The sequence below is a fragment of the Folsomia candida genome, unplaced genomic scaffold, assembly GCF_002217175.1.
Source record: "Folsomia candida strain VU population unplaced genomic scaffold, ASM221717v1 Fcan01_Sc002, whole genome shotgun sequence".
NCBI classification, from domain to species: Eukaryota; Metazoa; Arthropoda; class Collembola; order Entomobryomorpha; family Isotomidae; genus Folsomia; species Folsomia candida.
In genome coordinates, this window is record NW_019091194.1 from 14,213,993 (window position 1) to 14,236,906 (window position 22,914).

Consider the following 22,914-nt stretch of genomic DNA (forward strand, 5'->3'; position numbering starts at 1 on the left):
TTCTCTATAAATACTACACACTAACAGTGATAATGGGTTCTGTTTGGAAAAGACTCCAACGGGTAAACAAACGAGCTGCAAAATTCAGTCTTGTCATTTCATTTGAAGAACTTATTGTCGAGGCCACTCCAAAATGGTACGATTACTTTTGATTTTGCTAATTTGCCGATTCGAAAATTTGTTGTGAGATGTTAAATATCTAAATGTAAAATACGTTGGGTATATATTCGATATTATTGTGTGAATTTCAGGCAACCAAAAAAGCTGGGACTAACTCTTTGGCGACGAAACAGACGAGTTGGTGTGGATCCAAAAATGTGGGAACCGACAATGAAAAATCCCATGAAAGGGATGATTGTTTGGCCAATTCCCGAAAGCAAGGAGATCATGGTGACTATTTTCAAAGACCCACGAACGGGAGAGTACGAGGACAAGGATTGGAATATTTCCTTGGAAGATGTATGTCGTATTATTAATTAATATAGATGCTTTGAGCCAAAATACTTTCGAACTTGTGTATCAGAAGTCAGGATCAGTGAGATATATTTGTTGCCCTTAAAATTTAGGTTTCAACTGGAAAGCCACGACCTATAGCCAATGGGACGATTAATATCAAAGCATACGCTTTTGATGTTCCAACTCAAACAAATTCGGAACTTAAACTCAAACCTGTGTCAAAAAAGATTGTCTCTGCGTCCCTGAAATTTAATGTGTCATCTTGTTTCATCCGAGAAGGAAAGGCAACGTAAGTAAAAATATATATTACGCATGAATAGTAGTCATCAAGCAAGTAATGCTTATGTATTAATTCTTATCATAGTGATGAAGATATGCAGAGTTTGGCTAGTTTAATGAGCTCTGCCCCAAGCGATATTGCCCCGTTGGATGACTTGGATGGAGATGATGAAGGTATATATGCAAGAGATTTGAAGAGTCGATATTCCTCGTTACATTATACTTTATGGTGTGTCAAACTCATTTAAATTTTGAATTATCAAAAATAGGAGATAAATCGCTCAATGTACCACAAATGGATAGAAGAAAACTTAGCGAAGTTTCCGACATTGCTAGTCAGATTGACAGCCTAATTAATAATTTGAATACTTCTAACAATGAAGTTATAAAACCATCCAGTCCGTGTAAGTTAGTTAAACTTCCGTACTCACTAACCACGTTTAATTTTGCCTTGCAGCAATCCAAATTATATTTCATCCTTGTTTATAATATATAGCAAAATCAGACAACAGCATTGATAATTCGGTCGTTGAAGATCTCCCTGATGAATCTGTTCATAGTCGTACTAGTCCTATGAAAATCGGGCCCGTAGTAGTTGAAAATGACGATGATAATCAATCTAAACGAGATGATACAGATTCGACCGAAATATTGTCTAGTTTTGAGAAAAGTCACGAGCCACCAGACTCGGTTGACAACCCCAACGCACGATACTTGCGAAACTTGAACCTATCAAAAATTTCTGAAAGGACTGAGATAAACGATACGTTTTACAAATCAGATATGGAAAAATCAGCAAGTATTGCTTCAAATTCAATTAACACCAGTTCAAAAGCAGATGGTCTTCTTGGTGCAACTTATTTTACTGACAAGGAAATCTCACTAAAAAAGAATAAGGAAGAGCTTCCGTATAAAAGGTCAGTGTTGGCTGTCTTGTTCGGATGTTTTTTCCCGATTTACCGATTTGCTTAACTTGTGATGTATGAAATTTTATGCTATGTACTAATCTTAAGTAGAAAGGGTTTGTGATAGGGTGAGCTTATTCTGATGTTATTGCCATCCACGAAATATTAAAATGGCTTAAGATGACTTGAAGAAACAAAAATTAGATTTTGTTTTGGTAATATTACACAAATATTTGTTAGTTATATCTCAATTTTATTTTGTAGTTTTAGTTTTTTGTTATAGTCTATAAAGCTTGTATATTGTTGGCTTGATTATATTTAAGCTTTGAAATTGAATAGCTTTTATTATTTTATTGATGAGCGATACCAATGGTATCATACCATGCACTTTCACCATTTATGTAAGAAAATGCTAACTTGTGATGATGTCATATCTCTACTATATCATTTTGGAAATTGCATTCATTTCTGTTTGTTTCGTTATTAGTATTGGTTTTTATGCTGTAAAAATTACAAAAAGATCAAAATATTGTCTGATCCTTCTTTCTTTTTACTTTTTACTTTTACTAATACTACAACTCTTTGTTATTTTTATCAATTTTTATCGACTTGAATTTATTGTTATGCTAGTAGAGTAATAAATTAATATATTAATTAATACACACTCGCACAAGCTTTCTATTAGTTAATTTTTGTGTAAAGTTTTTTGTAGAGCTTACTCTGCTTTTTGGTAGTGCTTGCATTTAAAATCAAAATCATTTAAATATTTTTGACTGATTTGCTTATTAGGGATAATTATTTTTGCAGTCAAAAGCTACTAGTATAGTACTTTGTTATATATATGTACCCTTGGTTGGCCTACCGTTGCATAAGTGGACAATTCCAACAGATTGAACTTTTCCATTTTCACATGATTAGATCTTATTTGGAAAACGAGTCACATCCTTCTTTCTCTCTTTCTCTCCATCTGGACCAAACAAAGTAAAGAATTCATGACGTCTAAATCTGCTACTTTGTAAGTAGGCAGGCTAGGATAGTTTTTCCTAAATTAAGACTATATATACGTAGATAGAGTTGCCATCCATTATTATACAACAAAATTCAGGGCATCACGTTCCATCTCGTTGTTCGAGGTCAGCAGATGGGTCACGCTCATTGGAATTAAATGTCATGTAAAGAATGCTCAACTTTACTTTGCTCTCTGTCTGTCTGCCAGCAAAAATCTTGCGCGTATTGGAACCCCGGCGTTGCTGCTGCTCGTTTACTTTCTCCGGTGCTCTCCTTTCTCCTCCTGCCCGCTTTCCCTTTCTTTATCTGGCAAAGACACACTTCGCACCTAATCCTGCCTTGCTATGGAACTCTACATTTTCTTTTACTGAATCGTGAAGTTTCACAACATTCTGCAACGTGTCGATCTATCTCGTCTTGATCTATATAAATGTACAATTACTGAAATTCGCTTACATCAAGTGCTTTCACTACACTGACATGTGGTGCATTACATTTTTTACACTTGGGAAACAGGTATGTACGATTTCATTTTCTTCCAACCGAGAAATGTCACCAGATATATCAAGAATTATTATTATTGATTTTTGTAAACTACTGTTGACTGGGTTTTGTATATGCAGAATAATTTTCATTTGGTAATGGTAGGGGCTTCAGCTGACGATGAGATCAATATGCTTAAAGTATAACGGATAGTTTTACTACATGTTTATGTACGTTTAACGTTCCTGCCAATTGCTGCTGGGTTAATGTTTTGTTTAAGAGTCCTTTCTGGACATGTCATTCGTACACCCATGTTACTGAGACAATGGAATTCATTAGGCTATAAAATGTTCATTGCTGAATTTCTCGTGTTGCAGCAACAGTCCTTCCCGAGAAGAGAATAAAGTCGGAACCGAAGTCCATAGTCCTGAACATCGTGGGGATCGAAGCATACTGAAACCGCTCGACCTCCACGATAATGTAAGTACAACTTAATTATTTTTCACTTAATAAATAACACGTCGACGAAGTGACAATAAGAATTCTAGTCCAACGAACAAGTTTTAAATTAGAGTTAGACACAGACACATATCAAGGGGGGGGGAGGTAAATTCTAACCATGTAACATAAACAAGGACGAATTTTCATGTATGGAAATTACTCTATTTCCCGTATCACTCCACGCATTGCTCCCTTCAATCCTCTCTTTTTCGAAGTACATCGAAGTTCTACAAAAAAAGCGTGAGCAGACAGCAGTGCACTCACCGGAGTGAAAGCAGCAACTGTATTAAAGATTCGTCTCATTAATAAATCACAACCCATGGAAAAGCACATATCGATCTTTGCAAGCCATCGTACTTCATGTAGATTAACAGGTTGGATACGTGTACTCTGTGTCTATTTTTACTACTTAAAAATGTAGTTGTGGTAAATTCGGTTATTGTAGAGTCTCACCTTCGATTCGCTCACTAACTACCTCGAATTTTAGATGCAATTCACATGCTAAAGATTTTTAAAATTAATCAGCAGTAATAATTTTTTAAGCTTGTAATTCTATGGCCAGCGTGTAATACAAATGTAAAAGGTATGCTTCGAGAGATAGAAAAGTTTTATGGACACATAAGCCAAGAGGAAAACATAATTTGTGCTACTGAAAATCGGGCTGGAATCCTCGGCATCAGTTGGGTATGTACTCATTTAAATGCGACATGTGTGTATGTACATACGTGATCTCGAATGCGAAGTTGCGTAACTTTTATTCGCTCGTATCATCCATAAGTTTTGGTCTCTCGCCTTTCTCCTAGCATCTTCAAACTTTTGCAATAAAAGTGTAATCATATTTTGCTATACTTAAGGTCGAACCTAATGGAAAAATTGATCACTTTTCCGTATTGTTTGTAAATTACTTTTCTTAAAGAGTTCTATTTACCTTCCTTTGCTCCCATCAATGGGTTCGAGATTTTGATGAAATTGAACCATTCTAATTTCCAATGTTGGAACTTGGAGGTTTATTTGAATGACATTCCTGGGGAGTCGTCAGTGTAGTTTACCAGGATCTTTTTTATGAGCTTTACATGACTGCATGTAGAGACTATCTAGTTGAGAGAAGAGGAAAGCACCGGTGAAAGTGGAAAGAAGAGTCAAAGAAAGGCTAGGTAGGTCTAGGAGGGGGAGAACGAGTGACTCGATCTTGCAGGGAAAGAAAGGTTCATACATATGTGTAAAAGGCTAGGCTATAACACTATGCCATTGAAGACAAAGAAAGCACGACTGGAATTCTTAGATCGACTTGTTTCCTAACAGATAATTTGTAAGTCATCATTGTCAATGCGGTTAAAAAAATACGTATGTGACAACGGTTAGGCCTCTGTAAATACATTGAGGAACAAGAATGGTTTAGTTTTTGGACTTTTTAAATAGACTGACACGCTTGTATCTAATTGCAAATGTACATATATGTGCATCGTCTTGTTAAAAAAAACACTTGTGCCCATTTCATGTGTGTCCCTCCCCGATGATTAGCAAAACTTTTAAAAGTACAAGGAACAAGGAGCTGAAGACAGCATATGTACAGCCATGTATGCCTTCCGAGTAGCAAGATCTAATTGGTATCGCCTCCTCGTCGCCACTCACCTGAGAGAGAGTGGAGTCACGAAATGGTGTGTTTTGAACCGACTGGGCTATTTATTTTGTTACTTCACTTTCTTTCGATCGTTACGTTTAAGAGAAAAGTTTAGATGAGCGCGAGGGAGACGACGACGACGTGTGTACATGGGTTGTAAAATGTCATCAGAGAGTGGTAACCTCACGTTCTTGAGAAAGATTAGATAGAAAGAGGAAATTGCTCGGTGGGGTTAGAGGATCGTCTCTACAAACAGTAATATCATGTTTTTCTCCACTTGCTATTAAACGGACCATTTACCCATGTTTCCTACCTTATCGTTAATTTTTATCAACTCGATAAGTTACACTTTTAATGAGAAACTTGGGACTGGACGTCTTTGAAGTAGCTATATTTATCTATATATATATATCCCTACATGGATGCAATATTATGTACCAAACAGTGGTAGCGCAAAGGAGTGACATCATTATTTGTTGCACCAACACCACCATGAAACACGAGTCCCAAACGGTTTGAAATGAAAAAAGAAACTTCTCAATCCCACTTTCACTTTCATCACTCCCTCACTCTGACAAATAGTTACCAGAATTGCCAATACACATGTATGAAATTTATTCGTCTTGTTCGTATTTACACATGTCAAAGAATTTAGACCAAAGAATTGTCTTTCTTACACTTTCTTTTAATCGATTCTCATTTGTGATTTGTGTAATAAAATCAAATGTTGCAACTTTTATGTACCTCAACCAGTCATCAGCAAGTTGAATACAAACTTAAACACATTGGACAAAAACATTCTGTACAAGAGTTGACCAACTCTTCTCTGTTATGTTTCTAAAGGTTAATTTGTATACATATTTCCAAATTTCAGGTGACAATGGTTGGGTTATCAAACGTAACATTGAGCCAAGATCTCCTCTCATGGTGCAAAGGTAATCCGTGTTTAATTTTTTAAACATTTGTCTCACAGTATTTCATCGAATGCAAGCAATAAGCATTGATTAATTAAATGTCCCCCTGTAATGTGCAATTACACCTATCTTTTTAATTGCATGATGCATCTGTAGATGTTACGAAGGGCTACCGCGGAGTCAAAGTTACCAACATGACAACATCGTGGAGGTATGTGACGACTTGATATTGTCCCCCGATCAATAAATAAACTTGATTTTACTTAAACTTAATTTAGAAATGGGATGGCTTTTTGCGCCTTGATTCACCATTTTCACCCCGAATTAATGTAAGTACATTGCGACGTTGATCTGATTAGTATATCGTCAATTTAGACTTTGATAAGTCAATGATAGTTTGCATGACATGGAGCGAGCATGGAAGGAATGAGAATCACGAGAAGCGTAAAATGGGTATTGTGAAAGCGAATAGGGCGAAAGACCCGTATATGTATAGTACCAGAATGTGAGAATAGCTTTATGTGAACTCATTTTAAAAATGTTCTCGTGGAGGGATCCAACCTTGGTGAGGTCTAGTTGTAAACCTGAAAAAATCGACTGTGTGGCAGTAAAAGTATGGTCGAGAAGAAGAGAGGTGGGTGAATTACTCTCCAGACGAGAATACGTAACGAATGATCACGTCTCAAACCTTGCCTTCGAAGAGTTCTGGTAGGAACGTGGATGAAAATGCCGAACAGTAGAAATGCGAAAACGTGTCAGAATAATACGAAATACACACGAGATCCGATGTGATAATATTTTTAATTTATTTTTCTTTGCTCTCATGTACAGAGACTTCACTACTTTGTCCCCTCACGATATCAAAGGTACTCCATCCTCTTTATTAAAATTGTGCATTTTTCTAAAAATATTTTAACTATTTTAAGATTTGCTAATTTCCTTCATTGTTGCAGGAAATTGTAAGACAGCCTTCGATACAGCAGAGTCCCTGGGTATACCTCGTGTGATAGAACCTTCAGATATGATGCTATTAGCTGTTCCGGATAAGCTGGCCGTTATGACGTATTTATATCAACTACGCTCCCATTTCACAGGTACTTACCACACACTTACATTGGCATGAATTTTGCTTTATATTAATAGTTTGGATTGTTGTTTCTGGTTCTATCGATTGTAATTTTATTTTATTATTAGGTTGTCAATTGGAGGTTCAAAACATTGGTGCCACATCGTCCGAATCGTCATATATTGTTGGTCGTCCAGAGAATAAAGCTGACAGCGCAATGACGAAAAAAATTTTTCAACAAGAAATAATCAACATGAAGAATGAAAGCAGTAACCGAAGTTCTAGCTCCAGCAGAGAAAGTAGTGTTGGACTTGAAATGTCACACCAACCCAATAATAATAACGCCAAGCAGCGACACTCACCCAAAAAAGTATCGTCCATTAGCAATAGCTCTTCGTCATCTTCAGTTAACTCTTTGCAAAGAGTGTCCACTGAAACTCATCAGAATCAAAATAGCAATACAGGTTCTCCAACATCTCTCCAGAATTTTTTAAATAAATTTAACAATAAGGATAAATCTCCATCTCCTAACTCAAACATTGAATCAAAATCGTTTTTGGGCAAGCTAAGTGAAATTAAGACCTCTTTTGTCAATCACAATAATAAGGTGGGTTATTTTTTCATGCATGTATATATTAATTTGTTTTCAAAAAACAATATAATAATTATATTGTTTATTATACAATTATTGTATGTCTCATTTTCAGAATATAGAGGCTTCTTCACGTTCCCTACCAACTAAGCAATCCTCGACACAGCAACAACAACTTATGACCAGGCGCCAATATACCGACCCCCTTGGTTCTGACGAGGACGACGATGAAAATATTAACGAGATACAACGAAGAAACAGTGCTCCTCCGACTCCAGTTCATACGGTATTAATCCGTCTATTTTCTTCTAATCCATTCATGAAAATAAATAGCAATTACCTAACACAAATATTTTTGGTAACAGGCAAAGTTGTCTAGTCATTCAGTTGGCATACCTGATCCAGATGCTCCTGGACTTTTAGATTTGTCCCCTACGAAACGTGATGAAACAACTCAACAAGTAAGTAGCGTAATTTGTGAATATGGATCATTTAATGGTAAATGAAATCGTATTTTAATTATGTTAATAAAAACATAGCGACTCCTTGCGCGACACCAAGAACTTCGCGAAAAAGCACGGGTCATGTTGGAACAAGCGAAGAGGGAAGGATCGTTACGGAATTCCCCCCCTTCAAAACCTAGTACTCCGGTGGCGTCGATGGTAAGCGGAAGCAGCTTGTATAATCTCCAAACTCGCGCTGCCAGTGAGCCTGCAAATTCATCTGCAAACGTAATTGTTTCAAATGTAAAGCTTGCTAAGGTTTAGTAATTATACTTGCATGTTGTAGATCGTTAAATTTTAATTACATACAGATGAGTATTTAGTAGTATCGCTCTTCCCCTTTCTGCAGCATGTGTGCCTTTGCATTACAATGTTGGCTTTTTTGTAGCTTCTACATATTGGATGCATTGGTAATTATAATAAAATAATATACCATTATCGATACAGGATGAAACTGAGCGTCAGCAACAACTCCGTGAAAGAGCAAGAAGGTTGATTGCCGAAGCTAGACAAGGGGTAATTTCTCCCAATGGAGACAATTTCTCCAGGTCAAGTACTCAATCAGGGACACCGGTGTCATCAACTCCAAGTTCCAGTCCCATCAAGTCAAAGGCGAATTTCTCTCATGCCGATATGTGTGATAATAAGGTCCGACTGTACTTTGTATTAAAATCGGTGTGATTGTTTTAGCGGTTCTTTCGTAAAGTACTAATTGTTTGATAATGATGTAGGAATTTAATGGGAACTCATTGTTGACGACTACGAACGATTCCAATAAAAATATGCCAATGTCCGTTTCGGTCCATACTAGTGTAAACCCTCCCAAGTTAAAGTCATTTCACACGTTGTTGGAAAAAATATCGCCAGACAGAGAGGTCAATCCAAACAAGGTACGGAATTCAACGCTTATTTTTATTTGTTTATCTCGCGTGACATGTATACAAAATATTAATATTATCGTAATTTCTCTCCACTGTAGGGACTTCGACGAACCAAATCCTATATCGAAAATGAATTGGATGCACTTGAGAAGGAGCAAATTCAAATTGATGAAGAAGCCCGTAAGTAAAAGTGTTACACTAGTTTTTTTTATACCCCAAGCAACCAAAATCTGCAACTATTGTACTAAATTTGTACAACTGGATTAATGCATATTTTCCGTGAAAATGTGAAGCCGACTTGTGATTATTTTGTACAAGTCGCATGTACAAAATTCATACCAATAATTTGTCACTACAAGTTTACTTGTACCAAATATGCACAAAATTAACACAAACAAATATGTGAGAATTTTGTGTAAATTTGGTGATGATTAAGGGCCTGGGGGAAGTTGCTTAGAAATCACGTCAACTTTGACGATAAAATTCAGCAATGCACAAGAGGGCAGATTTTTTAAATTATGTTTAATGCGTTAATCATATCTTTAGATTTTACTTGAGTTTTTTTTGACGATCTGCCCTCTTGTGCAGTGGAGATATTTGGTCGTAAAGTGAGGACAAATTGGCTTAGAATTGCCAAATTAATGGCAGGAATTGCATTTTGAGTATCCATGGAACAAAAGAAACAACTTTTTTCAAAAACTTGAGGGACTTGAGGGAAACTTTTTCAAAAGCAGTGACAAAACCAAAGCTTTTGAACGTGAGTGTCCCATAGAAACGGTGTCAATTAATTGTGGTCGTAACCTAACAGAGCGATAATAATCTTGGGGCCCTGGCAATTATTGTTGCTAACATAAAATCAAGTAAATCTTCCCCCGGGCCCTTAATATGCATTAATGAAGTGAGAATTTGGTGCGAATCTAGTGCGAATTTAGTGCGAATCTATTGCTAATTGTGTGCTAATGGTACGCATGAAATTAATACAAATTCATTTATACGTATTACTCATAGTTCAATTATTATTTATTTATTACAAATTCATCTACTGTATTTCTACAATAATGTTATCTCCAAATACTTAACTTATTAAAAGATAATTGCAAATTGGGATACACAAATATTTATCGTAATTAATCTGCAGAATTCGTACTTACGGAGTATAGAGAAAGACTAAATTAAAATGAATTCCTGGACAATATTTCCTTATTCACCTCAGGCTCTTCTGCTGATAATTTAGGCTGGCCGTTTGTCGACATGAGTCGATAGGTTTATTCCTTATACATATGTGTTCTCAACGTATGAATCTATAAATTATGCAAATCGTATATTTTATTTACATAAATAACCCGAATATATATTAATGCAAAAGTAGCTAACAACAATATGTATGTATATATGTAATTACCGTATTTTCCGGCATATAACACGCCATTAGTCGTCCAATCTTTTGAAATCCACGTAGACGGCACAATCTTGGCCCTTTGTCGACTTCAAACTTGATGAATACGAACTTTTGTCCGACATAAGATCGACCCTAAGTATCTATCTAAATAAATTTTTTCGTTGGAAATTAAAAATGGAGAAGAAATGATGGAGTTGATGTCACGGCATGGCAAAAAGAATAACTGACTTGAGGTGGGTTTATTTAATCGCCAATAGAGAAATGTTACTAATTTAGTAGTAAATGATTACAGAATAATCGGTACGAATTTCGTGTAAATATACTGGCACCTGTTTACTGCATTTTGATTTTGTACAATTTCCCACGTACGAATTATGCATGAATTTGGTGCAAGAAATCTCATGAAAATTTAGTGCTAACAAATACGCACTAAATATTCACTTGTTCCTTTGTAATAATTTGCTACTTATTAAGTTGTGATAGTTTAGTGGATTTCTTGTGCTAATTTATTAGTAGCACAAAAATTGATACACATTTTGCACGAATCTTGTACAAATTAATGATTACAACTTTTTATGCACAAAAATTGCATAAACTTGCATTGGAATTCGCAGTAAATTCGCATTGAGGTTGCTTGGGACATCTGAATTATTGTACACAGTGTAATTATGTAGTATAATATAGGTTAATTCTAATTGGCTAGCTGTATATTGTGTATGCATAAAGTTTTGTGAATATTAGTAAAAATGATTATGTATACTTCTAATTTATCAGGTGAGCTGGAAAGAGTTCTCAGAAGTGCTATGAGAGACGGTAATAGCATATGCAGTACTTTTATAGTGGGGTTAAAATATGTACACCATAATAGTGGTTTCTCTAATGAATTTTTCAGGCGATAATCCAGACGAGGATGCCCTCATGTCTCAATGGTTTGCACTGGTGAGTAAAAATGAAAAAGTATGTGAAATATGAATAAATTACAAATTTCAATTTATCTCATTGCAGGTGAACAAGAAAAACGCATTGATACGACGCCAAATGCAGTTAAATATTTTGTAAGTTTACTCTGACAACTTTCTTGGGGTCTGTACCTACATATATGCATTTATGTAGTACATGTACATAATTCGATTTTTTCTGAAATTCTGGTAATTCATTTTACAGAGAAAAAGAAGAAGATTTGGAAGTGAAATATGACCAGTTGAATGACGAGTTGAGGAGAATACTTGCTAAGGATGGTGAGTCTGATAATTTTTTTACAAATATTGGCTTTGGTAAAAATAATTAAAGAGGATTTAAGAAAGATGCAACTGAATTGAACAAAATGCCAAAATTCATTAGATAAGATAATATAAAACAACATTAGATAATGACAAGAAATTGATTGATTTGGCCGATTTGCCTCTTCAATTTCAACCTATATATCCCTACCCTATTTGAACCTATATATACCGTTCCATATATAGTTGTCGCGCATACGTATTTATTTTAGGAGCAACTTATGTTTTAAGGTGACATAATTTATTGTGGTGGCGTCGCGTCTGTAATAAATGGAGTGTGTGACAACAGGGTCAACGATTAATTCTCCAATATCTCGTCATGCCAGGCCATACTTTTCGTGGTGCGAATCAGGCAATCGTTGAACTCGGTTCCTCTATTTCTTGGCGAACAATGAAATCTGATGGTGGAAAGAAACATTACTCAGCAGTACATGATGACTTTAATCCGCTTATAAACTCTCTCGACAAAGTTTTGGTCGTGCTTGGTCTAGTTGCCATCGTCCATAATGCTGTAGTGTCTTCTTTTCCTTCATTCCTCTCACTCTTCCATGCGTCTCAATGTATATGTGCATGTTCAGATTGTACAGTGTGGAATGATCGTATATATTTATAACGGAATGGAAATAACAACCACGGCATAAGTTGATGTTGATGACTCTTTCTTTCCTTGCTGTCTCATTTATACTACGTCAAGAAGCGAAATGGTGGGTTGAAAATCGCTCGCTTACCTCAACAAATGCTCAAAGCAGTATTACAATAGTTACCTCGGAAAACAAGGAAGATGCGTACAAGCTAAAGCTTTGAGGTAATAAGAAGGAGGCAAAAGATGAAACCGAAGGAACTTGAGCTTAGATATTTTCCTCAGTTTAGTTAATCTCACATTATTGGAACATGGAAATCCAATCTGTGTATTAAAGTAAGGTACATGATGACGGGATAAGTGGAAGAGTGAAAAGATATGCAGAGCAGAAGACGTCTCAGAGAACGGTGGATGGATTCTTGTTTGTTTCATTGTGAGTGAAAGAAAGAGAGAAAGGGTGAATTAAGGATCAACGCAGCAATGGAATGGAAAGGATTACAATTTACCCATTTCTGAGTGGGTTAACAACTTTAAAATTTATAAAAAATAGTATATGGTTAATAGTCTTGCTTACATATATAACAACAATTAGGAGAATTGCAGTTTTCTATTGTTTGACGTTATAATTTTATGTTTTAGCACATTTAACTAATTTATAAATTGTTCTCACATTTGTTAATGATTCACATTATGTTAAACAGTGTTGCTAAAATCAATATTTTACTCTGCTTATTAATTTAGCTGTGTGGTTTGGTTTGTATGTAGTAGGAAGATTATTGGGGGGCATGTACTTTGGTTAGCAGGAAGTTTTCAATTTGCTGCCACTTAGCATTACAAAAGAAAAGTAGTGTATTGCAGATTGTGTGGGAGATGCATTTCGAAGGATTTTGTATATCCGTATGTATGGCGAAGGACTGCAGACCCGAAGATAATGTTTTTCTGCAAGAGTGCCGTGGAATTTGGACGTGGACACCGCAAGCATGGACAACCCCACTAATCCGATGTTTCTGAAGCCCTCTTTTTCTCCTCCAGCGTGGTCTCCCATCTCTACATTATGCGCTCCCATTGTTATCTTCTTGTTAAAAGTCAAGAACAAAGGAGGAGAGAAATGGGCAAAGAAGGATTTGTCGTCTCATTTGTCAATTCAATCTTTGGTCGCAAATACATGGAAAATGACTTATTTTCTCCATCATGGAGTAAGCAGAAGCAGTGATCTAGATCCCATCTTGTAAATTCAGAGATTCTGATTTCGAAGGAATGTGTTTCGTGCAGACGATCTCCTTTGTTTTTTTATCACGTGCAGCTGCTTCACGCAATATTGAGAGGTGATTCATATCGGTTGCATTACTTGTGTACTAAGCTAGTATCTAAATAGACCACTGCTACTGCCAGGTCGAGCATATATTCATAAAGTTTGTTCTTCTTTGGATGATGCAAAATCAATAGATTGTCTCGGCTGTGCGAGGACGCATGTTTGAGATTCGTCTACATGCACTCTTCATGTGATTTAGATTCATGAAAAGAAAGTTTTAAATCCTCAACGATGGAGGGGAGCTCGGCTTCTTTTGTGCCTTCTCCTTATATGGGATAAGTACATACGTACATGTTCATGTCCAGGAAGTTGTTGCTAATCTGCCTATATTTTGGGGAAGTATAGGCAGACATAGTTCAAATTGTTTCCCCAATGTAACATTGAGGAACAACTAGACTCCGCTTATATTTTTTATGAAGAAAGTCAAAGTCAAGTTGAGTATTGGCTGTGAGATGGCCGGGTGAGATGGGGTGCGCTTGCTTTCACTTCCTCCTGCCCCCTCCCTCTCGCTTTAGTCTGATTGCCAATCACAGACCGTAAGCCGCTTATGGACTACTCGGGTCTCTTATTTTAGATGCCCCTTCTCTCCTCTCAAGCAACCCTCCCAGGTCCGGATACTGCTACACAATTTCGACTACATGTGAGAGCTACGAAGACTAATTCCACTCCACTTGAGAAGAAAGGAGTTGCTATGCACTTGAATTCTCGGCCCTCCTCTCCTCCTGCCCCTGCACTTGAAATATTCATCTATTCCAAAGTCCACTTTCCAAAACTTAGTAGCTCTCTTCACCTCGCATGTCTTATCAAAGATGCAGTTATACAACTATTGCAAACACATGTAACTAAATATATTACATAGCTAGATTATATAATCAAAAATATGTTTCCTAAAATTACAATTTACTATAACGTATGTATATTTGGTGGGACAAATGTACGTACTCGTACGGATTGGCAAAATATGGACTATTTGGAATATCAGTGTTGCCATTTATTCAATCTCTAAAATGAGCAAATTGTGACTGCGGGTGCATGAATGACAAAAGTCGCTTTCTTAAGCCCTTGTTTGATGAATGGATGGTCTGTTCAGATTACGTTGTTCTGCTTCTATGCAAGTTAGTGAGTCGTTATGCGGATGCACTTTTGCCCTGCTGATCTGGAAGGATCATCGTTTTCTTTCTTTCTTTGGGATGCATTAAGCGCAGGAATTACGGAGCACGGATTACTACTTAATAAAAATAGCTTGTGAAAGATTACTATTTCTTATGCTCATGTACATACCTCTGATGGCATAATAGCAAGTGATAAATCCGGTCGTCGTCGTCGTCATCATCATGTGTTACGCAGGCAGTGAGACTGTGACTTAACTATGCAATGATCCCTTCCAATGGAAGAATCCTTACTGCGGTGCGCTAAATCGGCTCTATGGTTTGTCTTATTAAAATGTATCTTACGCCCAAGCTTGTGTCTAGCCTTTTACATCCTTCCTAATGCTCTTTGCTCGAAATAAGCTGCTCATAGTCTTCGACTTTGCACTAACTATATATAGCTTTCTTCCTTTAAATTGTCAGTGCAAGTTCTGCCAGCCATCGTCATCGTCATATTCTTGCAGACTGGTGCCCTTCCATTATTTCCTTGACTTTTGTAATCTCAACTCCTCTCGAGAATCGCTCCCGAAAATAAAATAAAGAAAATGTCGACTATCACTGCTCTTTTCTGTCGTGTGAATAATTGTATTATTGCAGCGATCTTCCTGGGAATATAGTGAAAGGTTTGGTTAAGTGACTCGTGCGTCCGTGCAGCAGAAGTGGGAGACTACTTATGTACATTCATTTCGAGTGCTGTATAGTATCGTGTTCACGTGTCTGGTAAATAATTGGGGTGAAAAGTGGTGGTAGCTGGTGGCATCCCAACATGGTGAAAGTTGGGTGACATCAACCCATGTATTGAAGGGTCATTTTGAAGAGGGCCAGAGAACTAAAGAAAATTGTGTTGTATAAAACAACTATGCAAAGGTTAAGAATAGTAAATTTAAGGAACCCCATCAAGTGAATTACTAACATTTTTAGTAAAATTATGTACTAAATTGTATTGATTTGCTGTATTACAGAGAGCCAAAAAACGGATGCAGATCGTGTAAGGGAATCTTTACTATTACAAGAACTAGTGAACGTTGTAAACCAAAGAGATGAACTTGTGGATCGGTTGGATGACCAAGAAAAAGCGTAAGATTCCTTATTTGCTCAGCTTGCTTAGATTGATCCTGCATTTTCCTGTGAGCTATTACTGTAGCCAAAGATAATAGAGTTGGTTCTTCAAAAGTGTAATTTTGCTCCGAGCCTCCTTGCCTTGAAAGATTTTTCCAACATATCTGTTATTGGTCGGGTTTTTAAGGGTTCAATCGAGCATGTCTAGCTTACTGTCAGGTGTAATTGCATAATTGGATCGGACACTGGTTTTGCCTCTGATAGACATTACACACGCACAAAAGAAAATAATTTTATTATTCAGACAATCTTATGTGAACTGAAATGTTAACATTTCGTTGCATCGTTTGATTTGGCTTTCGTGAACAATGAATCATAATAAAGGGCTATTCGATTGAACAATTGCCCAGCTGTGTATACAGACCGATAGGCAATATTTTAGTTTATGCACCCCCTTTAAGGGTTATTTTTGACAGTCTTGCTTGTTCGGACCTGCACCCTTTCCTTCATCCTTTGTATCCTGCTCTGACACCGTGAAATACCAATTTCCCATGGAGGATTTACCAGTTTCATCTTGATTTAACGGATATCAGTCTCTCGTGTTTTCTTTATTCCGGGTTTCTTGATCCACAATTCTTTATAGTTATATGAGCCTTGGTAAATACATACATATATACATCCACGATGCCCACAATAGAACATGCCTTGTGGCTGGTACATATTTTCCACGAGTTTTTTAACATAATGGAAAAGGAGTTGTTTAACCTCCGGAAATGAGCATGCATAGGTGCATATGATAGAGAAACTGGTGACGATGACAAAAACTATTGCATATAGTTCATTTAAGATTTGTGCTTTTTACAGGACTATACTTTTAAGCCTGTAGGTGGGTGTAACTTTTCGAGACAATCTCTTTATACTGCTGGCAAGTAGCATGGTTGCATCTGATTCTCGTGATAGTATTACACAAAATAATATGCTATTACTTTGGGCAGGGGTTGGTTTTTCTTTTAATTGTCATTGTCATTTTTTATGTCACGCAGTCGGACGTCGTCCCCGTGATGGTTGCATTAGTAAGAATTAGTTGTGAACTGTAGTAACAGAAGCACGATCAGAGTAAATACTGGATCTGTATGTAGTTAGGTATTGAACCAAGCACAATGCACGGATTTTAGCTTTTTTAGCACCAGAAAAAGAACGGCAGGTGACAAAATTTAAGCTGGGTTGAAGAAGCAAGCACAAAAAGTTAAACCTTACCTTTAAACGGATTAAATTTTCTAACCGGAAACGTGTAATATTTTGATTTATATGACACGACTACTGCATAATATTTGTTGCATATATGTATTGCTCGTTGGGTTCAGATTAGAAGGAGCAATTTGAAGAGATGGTATTTTATCTGTAAATATGGAATGTTCCCAACTTGAAACTCATGATTTCAAGCTTCGAATCTTCCACTCTTCACATTTTAACTTTGACCCGTGGCGTAGCATGGACAGATGACGACGTATGGATGCATATCACGGTTTCATGTTTTTTTTGTTAATGATGAGAAAGTTTGTCATTCGCAGGACATCCCAAACATTGGTCGGTTCTCAGATAACAGTTTTTATCTGTATTGGAGATTAACTAATCCTGTTTATATGTTATTTTTAATTTTGTCCACAATTAGCCGGATTCAACGCGTATTGCTAATCACATCGACATATCAGAGGGTTTCGGATTTCATGCAATTGTTGCAAGTTGCCTCCTCTCTCATGCACTTGTCATTGTTAGCTGAAACCCGTCAATGTAATTTTATTCATTGACGGTTGACAACTTCTTTATGAGGAACTTTTGCATTGGGGAATGATGTGTGTGTGGTTGTGTGTGTGTTACGTCATATGTACATAGTTGTTGCGTGAGAATATTAGGTTTTAGAGACCAAAAGTGAAGGACTGGGTGAATTTGAGGGCGACCAATGATTTGTTTGGCTTCCCTCGTCTCGTCGCTTCTTGATGCTCATTTGGAAATGAAATTAATTCATGTTGTTGAAAGGACGCGTGACCCACAGAGGTCAGGTTTCCTCCATTGGGTATTCGCCACGTGAACCCCAAAGTAGTTGCATTATCTGAAAGTTTTTGTTGCAAAGTAGGCAGAAGCAAAGCCCTGCTGCACTCTCTCCATTGTTCTTGAAAAAAATCGGATACTCAACTCTCGGATTTAGCCTTCATTCTCTTTTCAAAAGTGAACTCTACTCCATTATTTTCTCCATTATTTAATGCGAGACTGTTCAACAATGGAATGGGCTGAAATGGTGATACATATATATTTTCCAGCATTAATGGAACATCGATGAATGGATTGATGAAAGCACAGGTTAACGATTTTTTTTTGCCACCGAGAATATAGATATTCAGCAAAAATACATTTTTAGAAACATCCATGAATTTTTAATGGCTTTTTTAAACTGAAAATCGAGTTTACTTTGGTGTTACACTGCCGGCACATGAAAGTCGATGGGTTATTTTTGTTGATGGAATGAAGGGATTGAATGCGATGCACTCTTGTTAAAACGTCGTGAATATTTGATGGTTTACGTATCGCACCCTTAAAACTCAATTTGACACCACATTGTGGGGAAAGCTGTGCACCCTCTCGCTCTCACTGCAGAGCTTTCACGCAAGTCCCAGTCAAGTTTACACACCCATGAGCACATGTTGTTTTCATAGCAAATGGTATGGTGTCATCAACTTCTGAAAAGATTTAAACTTCATTTACTTGCACAGTAAAGCAGAAAAGTAGTGGCGGCGTAATTTTGTTTCGAATTTTCTTCCGTTCCAAATGATTGATAAATAATTTAAATGTATTTACTTATGTACGTACTTATTGTTCTTGCATATCATTGTTTTTCTGAAACGGCTATTTTCCTTTACTCCGTACGACACATTATTACGAGTTACGTTCTCGGAGATGTATGCAGTTATGCAAAAATGAATCACATTCATTTTCTTCCTCTGCCTCGCGCAAAGTTGAGATTGGATGCGTGGAGCTACAGTAGACCCCTTTAAATAAGAAAGGTTTCTTTTGTGCCTTTGTATTGATCTGCACATTGCGTTTCTCATCATTCGACAAAGCGTAGCATAAGCGGATTATCTTCGCATCTATTCATTTCATAGGACAGTGTGGTGATGGTGTAGCAGTGGCAACAGTAGTGCAACTCTATTTTCGTTCATTCCTGCTTCATTTTGTACGCCAGGCTGGTTGCAAACCCCTTCATGTGAATTGAGGAAGAAGCATTTGAATCAAAATATTGCGTTCGGTTTGTTGATCTAAAATGGAAACGAGCCAACTGAGGATGAGCTGAAATATTTGAGAACTTCACATTTTAGACCAATTCATCTCTTTTTCGATTCAGCCTCGATTTCTTTGAATTTAAATCAGAAAGTTTCTTACTCTTCCATCACCCCGCAGTAGAAGAATTCTTTGCAACTTCGCATAAGCTGCTATTGTATGAAAATTCACTGAAAATTTCGTCAATGTCGTAACGTGTCTGTGTGTATGTAGCTGTTTCATATAAGTAAGCCTAAATATGCAAACGGGAAACGAAAATTAAGAAATTGGTACAATTTTGTTCCATGCTACATATATATTTAGCGTCATATCATCGGTTTTAGTTATAGCCATTGTTGTTGGAAAGCAAAGGATTTTTGTCGTCGTTGTCGTCAGTTGGGTTTTCCCACGACGCTGAAATTTCATACGCATCATGAATTGAATCAAATAATTTTTCTGTTTAATGTCAATTGATGCTTAAAATTCCTGTTTTATTCAATTTTCAGGATTGAGGCGGATGAGGAAATTGAGAAGGATGTCAGTGTTGCTGATCTATCAAGAAACTCGGGGAAGGAGAATTGTGCAATTCAGTAAAATAATCCCGATACGTGTAATTTGTGTTCTAGTGAATCTAGCCAAAGCAGTAGAGTGAACAATGGCGCAATATACATACATACATATGTATATTATGTATATCATTTACGTACATATAGCCTTATTGCATATCCAATTGCCTACATATATACTTTATAAACTCAACTAATAATGGAAACGATACTAAACTTAAATTGTCGGGGGAGTTTGGGTGCTTATTTTCAATCAGCAAAGAATAATGTCCATGACATGCCTACATATTTATGTACTATGCATGTCTTATGCCTAGTAAGCAAAAGTAATAACTACTTTTTTAATATGCATATATATGTAGCTGGCTGTTTGTAGCTACCATGTTATTTGTCGCTGTCCCATGTCACATGTCCCATTTCCCAAATATGGTATTCAATTGAATTTCGTATTCTAAGATTTCGATGTAATAATTACATTGTTATTTTTTCGATATTATGTAAACTCTCGTGAAAGGATCGTATGTACTGAACCCGTTCAATGGACTGCTTTTTTATTGTTGGCACAACAAGAGCTCGGTTTAGCACTTATTTAAAACGAAGTATGTACCTATTTTATTTTGATCATCTGTAACAAGTTACGTAATGCCAACCCTTATTAATTTGCTATGTACGTACAACTGTTATATCTGTATAGCACAACTGAATCGATACAGTGCTGTCGCTATTTTGTTTTATATTATTTAAGATATGGGTTACCACAATAATTTATACTTAATCATGCTCGCAATCGCAAATGCACTGCTGTAACCGTTATTGCTTTAACTCTGACAATGTATTAATTTTAACGAAATATGTATGCGCAGTGAAGTAAATGAATAAATCAACGCAATAATCTACTGAAAATATTGTGTTTCTTGTTTTATTAAGCATTTCATGTAAAAATTAAATAGTTGGATCATTAATTAACAACACAACTTTGAGCTGAATGATATCAAATTCGTTGTGATAATGGAGAAAGTCATTTGGGAGAAAGCATGAAATAATTGGAATTTAATTTGTGCGAGGAGAAGAACCTCGTTCGCATGGGTGAAGGGACGAGATGAGATTCGGATAAAATTTGAATCATTTGTTATGTGAAGAGAGGAGATGACTGTGCTGATGGTGGGGTGGGTGGTTTGCTTTGGTTTGGTGCTTGTGCGATTAGACCTCGAGTTATGTTGGTTGGTTGGTTGGTCTTGTTGATTAAATATATCTATTATGGATGATTTCATTTGGAGAGGGTACTTTTGGGTAGATTAGTGAGCTGGATGCACTTCCCGTCATGATGTGGCATCTCTTTATTATTGCCCAAATCTCCGTCCCACGGGAATCTCCTAATCATTTTGGAGAACGGTCCACGTTGCAGTAGCAGGCGCGTGCATTTACATCATCGGATGCAGCCAGATAGCTGGAGGAGTGATGAAAAGTCGTATGGCATTCAATTTGTGGGTTATATTATTGTCGGTTACTTTTCATCAATGTCCCTCGTCATCTGTCATATTTTGCAGTTTCAAATCCCACTATGTGTACATGTTTGTATTTGCTTCTTATATTGCAGGTTCCAATGACTAATTTTTCGGATTGACCATTTATCAAGCCAGAAAATTCTTAGTCTTGCTTTGGTAAAAACTTAAAATTGAGCAAATGAAAATGTGAAGATAAAACTTTTATTGATTCAGATTTTTTTATTCATTTGGCACGAAATGTCAAAAACAATGATACTGTGTCATGCATGCAAGTACAAACAAAGAGAATAATTTAAATTCGATTTTACCAACAACTACGAACACATAAATATATGAATGTATTTCATCGACATTATTCACACAAATTATGTGGGTTAAAAAATCGAAAGGTTCATAATTTTGCGTGCCTGGCTTTATAAGTATACATACATACATAGAGAAATTATTTAGTATAGTATCCCTGATTCCATTCTTGGGGTGTACAGGGATATGCATGAGAAGAGTGTTTATATAGGTATGTATTTAGCTTAGGTAACACTGGAGTCTTATTTAAACGGATTTAAACGTTCTAGAATTACATGATAATATTTTAAAGGTATGGTACATAATATATTTATGTATTAATTCCATCCAATTTCTAGTAGTGATTGCCGCAGTTGACTACACATTTAATGTAAGATTCTTAAACCTTAGCACAACAATCGGGAAATGCTTCATGTACAACGAATGGAAGTTTCTTTACGCTTTCCAATTATTGTCAGAATGAAAAAAAAATACTCGAAACAATGGCTATGTTCAGATAAACATTAATTCACTGAAATTGTTGGCAAATTGTGTCCTCCGTAGATTTCATATTTCTTAAGTCGAACGTAGAACTGAATTCAGTTCACTCTGATATGAATATTATCTATTATACATATACCTTCCAACAATTGCGAGCTCATTAGCAAGTTAATTGTTATTTACTTACTTAAATACATACGTAATCTGCCACTTATTATAAATGAGATATGATATCCTCGTGACAATAATTCCATGTTTTATAGGGTACTTAATAATAAATACTTGCGGTGTACTCGACACGATTAACAATCTTTTTACATCTAATCTAAATAATATTGTTACAAGAGTATTACACAACAAGGTCTTTACTGGTTGGTGGTGGTGGTGATGAAGAAGAAGGTGAACATTCTCTCCCAATAATTAAGAATTGTGTTATGTATTCTGTGGGGAAGTGAGATTAGGAAATTCACCACGCAAAATGGTTTACCGGTCCATTGAGTTGAGATGAGGACAAGTAATCCATATTTGGATAGTAGGAAGATGGCCCATGGTAATTTTGACTGTAACACGAGGACGCTCCTGCCTGATGAGCCATTGATGTTGAGCCACTCATGGTCATCCCCATCCCACCCGCACCAGCCATGTAGTTGGATCGGTCCAAACAGTTGGAAGCCATGAGCGATCCTAACAACAAAAATTCCGTTGAAAGATTTTGCATTATTTACTTAAGTAGGCTTATCATCTCCCCCAATCAATCCCAG

At 36.5% G+C, this 22,914-nt stretch overlaps 2 protein-coding genes and 1 long non-coding RNA gene across 5 annotated transcripts in view; 1 reads left to right on the plus strand and 2 right to left on the minus strand.

Moving 5' to 3' along the window:
- On the plus strand, window positions 1–20,768 carry LOC110845274 (EH domain-binding protein 1-like protein 1). 2 transcript variants are annotated; one of them, XM_022091666.2, is made up of 25 exons: window positions 1–136; window positions 252–459; window positions 567–745; window positions 821–909; window positions 1,005–1,139; window positions 1,232–1,652; window positions 3,509–3,611; window positions 6,128–6,188; window positions 6,324–6,378; window positions 6,446–6,496; window positions 6,999–7,033; window positions 7,121–7,261; window positions 7,362–7,840; window positions 7,941–8,111; window positions 8,191–8,286; window positions 8,365–8,556; window positions 8,776–8,976; window positions 9,060–9,218; window positions 9,308–9,389; window positions 11,383–11,421; window positions 11,501–11,547; window positions 11,614–11,663; window positions 11,773–11,846; window positions 15,891–16,005; window positions 19,806–20,768. In XM_022091666.2, the coding sequence occupies exons 1-25, from the start codon at window positions 33–35 to the stop codon at window positions 19,891–19,893; spliced, it is 3,375 nt and encodes a 1,124-aa protein (XP_021947358.1). In that variant the 5' UTR covers window positions 1–32; the 3' UTR covers window positions 19,894–20,768. The 2 variants fall into 2 exon arrangements, with proteins under 2 accessions (XP_021947358.1, XP_021947359.1); XM_022091667.2 differs by having other exon boundaries at window positions 8,365–8,487.
- On the minus strand, window positions 10,203–11,263 carry LOC110845276. The gene is made up of 2 exons (XR_002547519.2): window positions 10,612–11,263; window positions 10,203–10,510 (listed from the first exon to the last, which is right to left on the minus strand). It is a non-coding gene; the product is annotated as an uncharacterized LOC110845276 (long non-coding RNA).
- LOC110843479 (homeobox protein OTX2) overlaps window positions 20,600–22,914 on the minus strand; it is a 34,265-nt gene continuing 31,950 nt past the window's right edge. For both annotated transcript variants that reach the window (XM_035847620.1, XM_022089446.2), the window contains exon 8: window positions 20,600–22,837. In XM_035847620.1, the coding sequence (XP_035703513.1) occupies window positions 22,620–22,837 (218 nt within the window). In that variant the 3' untranslated portion in view covers window positions 20,600–22,619. The remainder of the gene's footprint in view (window positions 22,838–22,914) is intronic.

What these genes read in the sequence shown, in the direction of transcription:
- LOC110845274 (XM_022091666.2), top strand. Translation starts at nt 33, where the DNA reads ATGGGTTCTGTTTGGAAAAGACTCCAACGGGTAAACAAACGAGCTGCA. An exon ending in CGCTCGACCTCCACGATAAT is followed by an intron (nt 3,612 to 6,127) that starts GTAAGTACAACT and finishes TCCAAATTTCAG; the next exon opens with GTGACAATGGTTGGGTTATC. An exon ending in GAGAATACTTGCTAAGGATG is followed by an intron (nt 11,847 to 15,890) that starts GTGAGTCTGATA and finishes GCTGTATTACAG; the next exon opens with AGAGCCAAAAAACGGATGCA.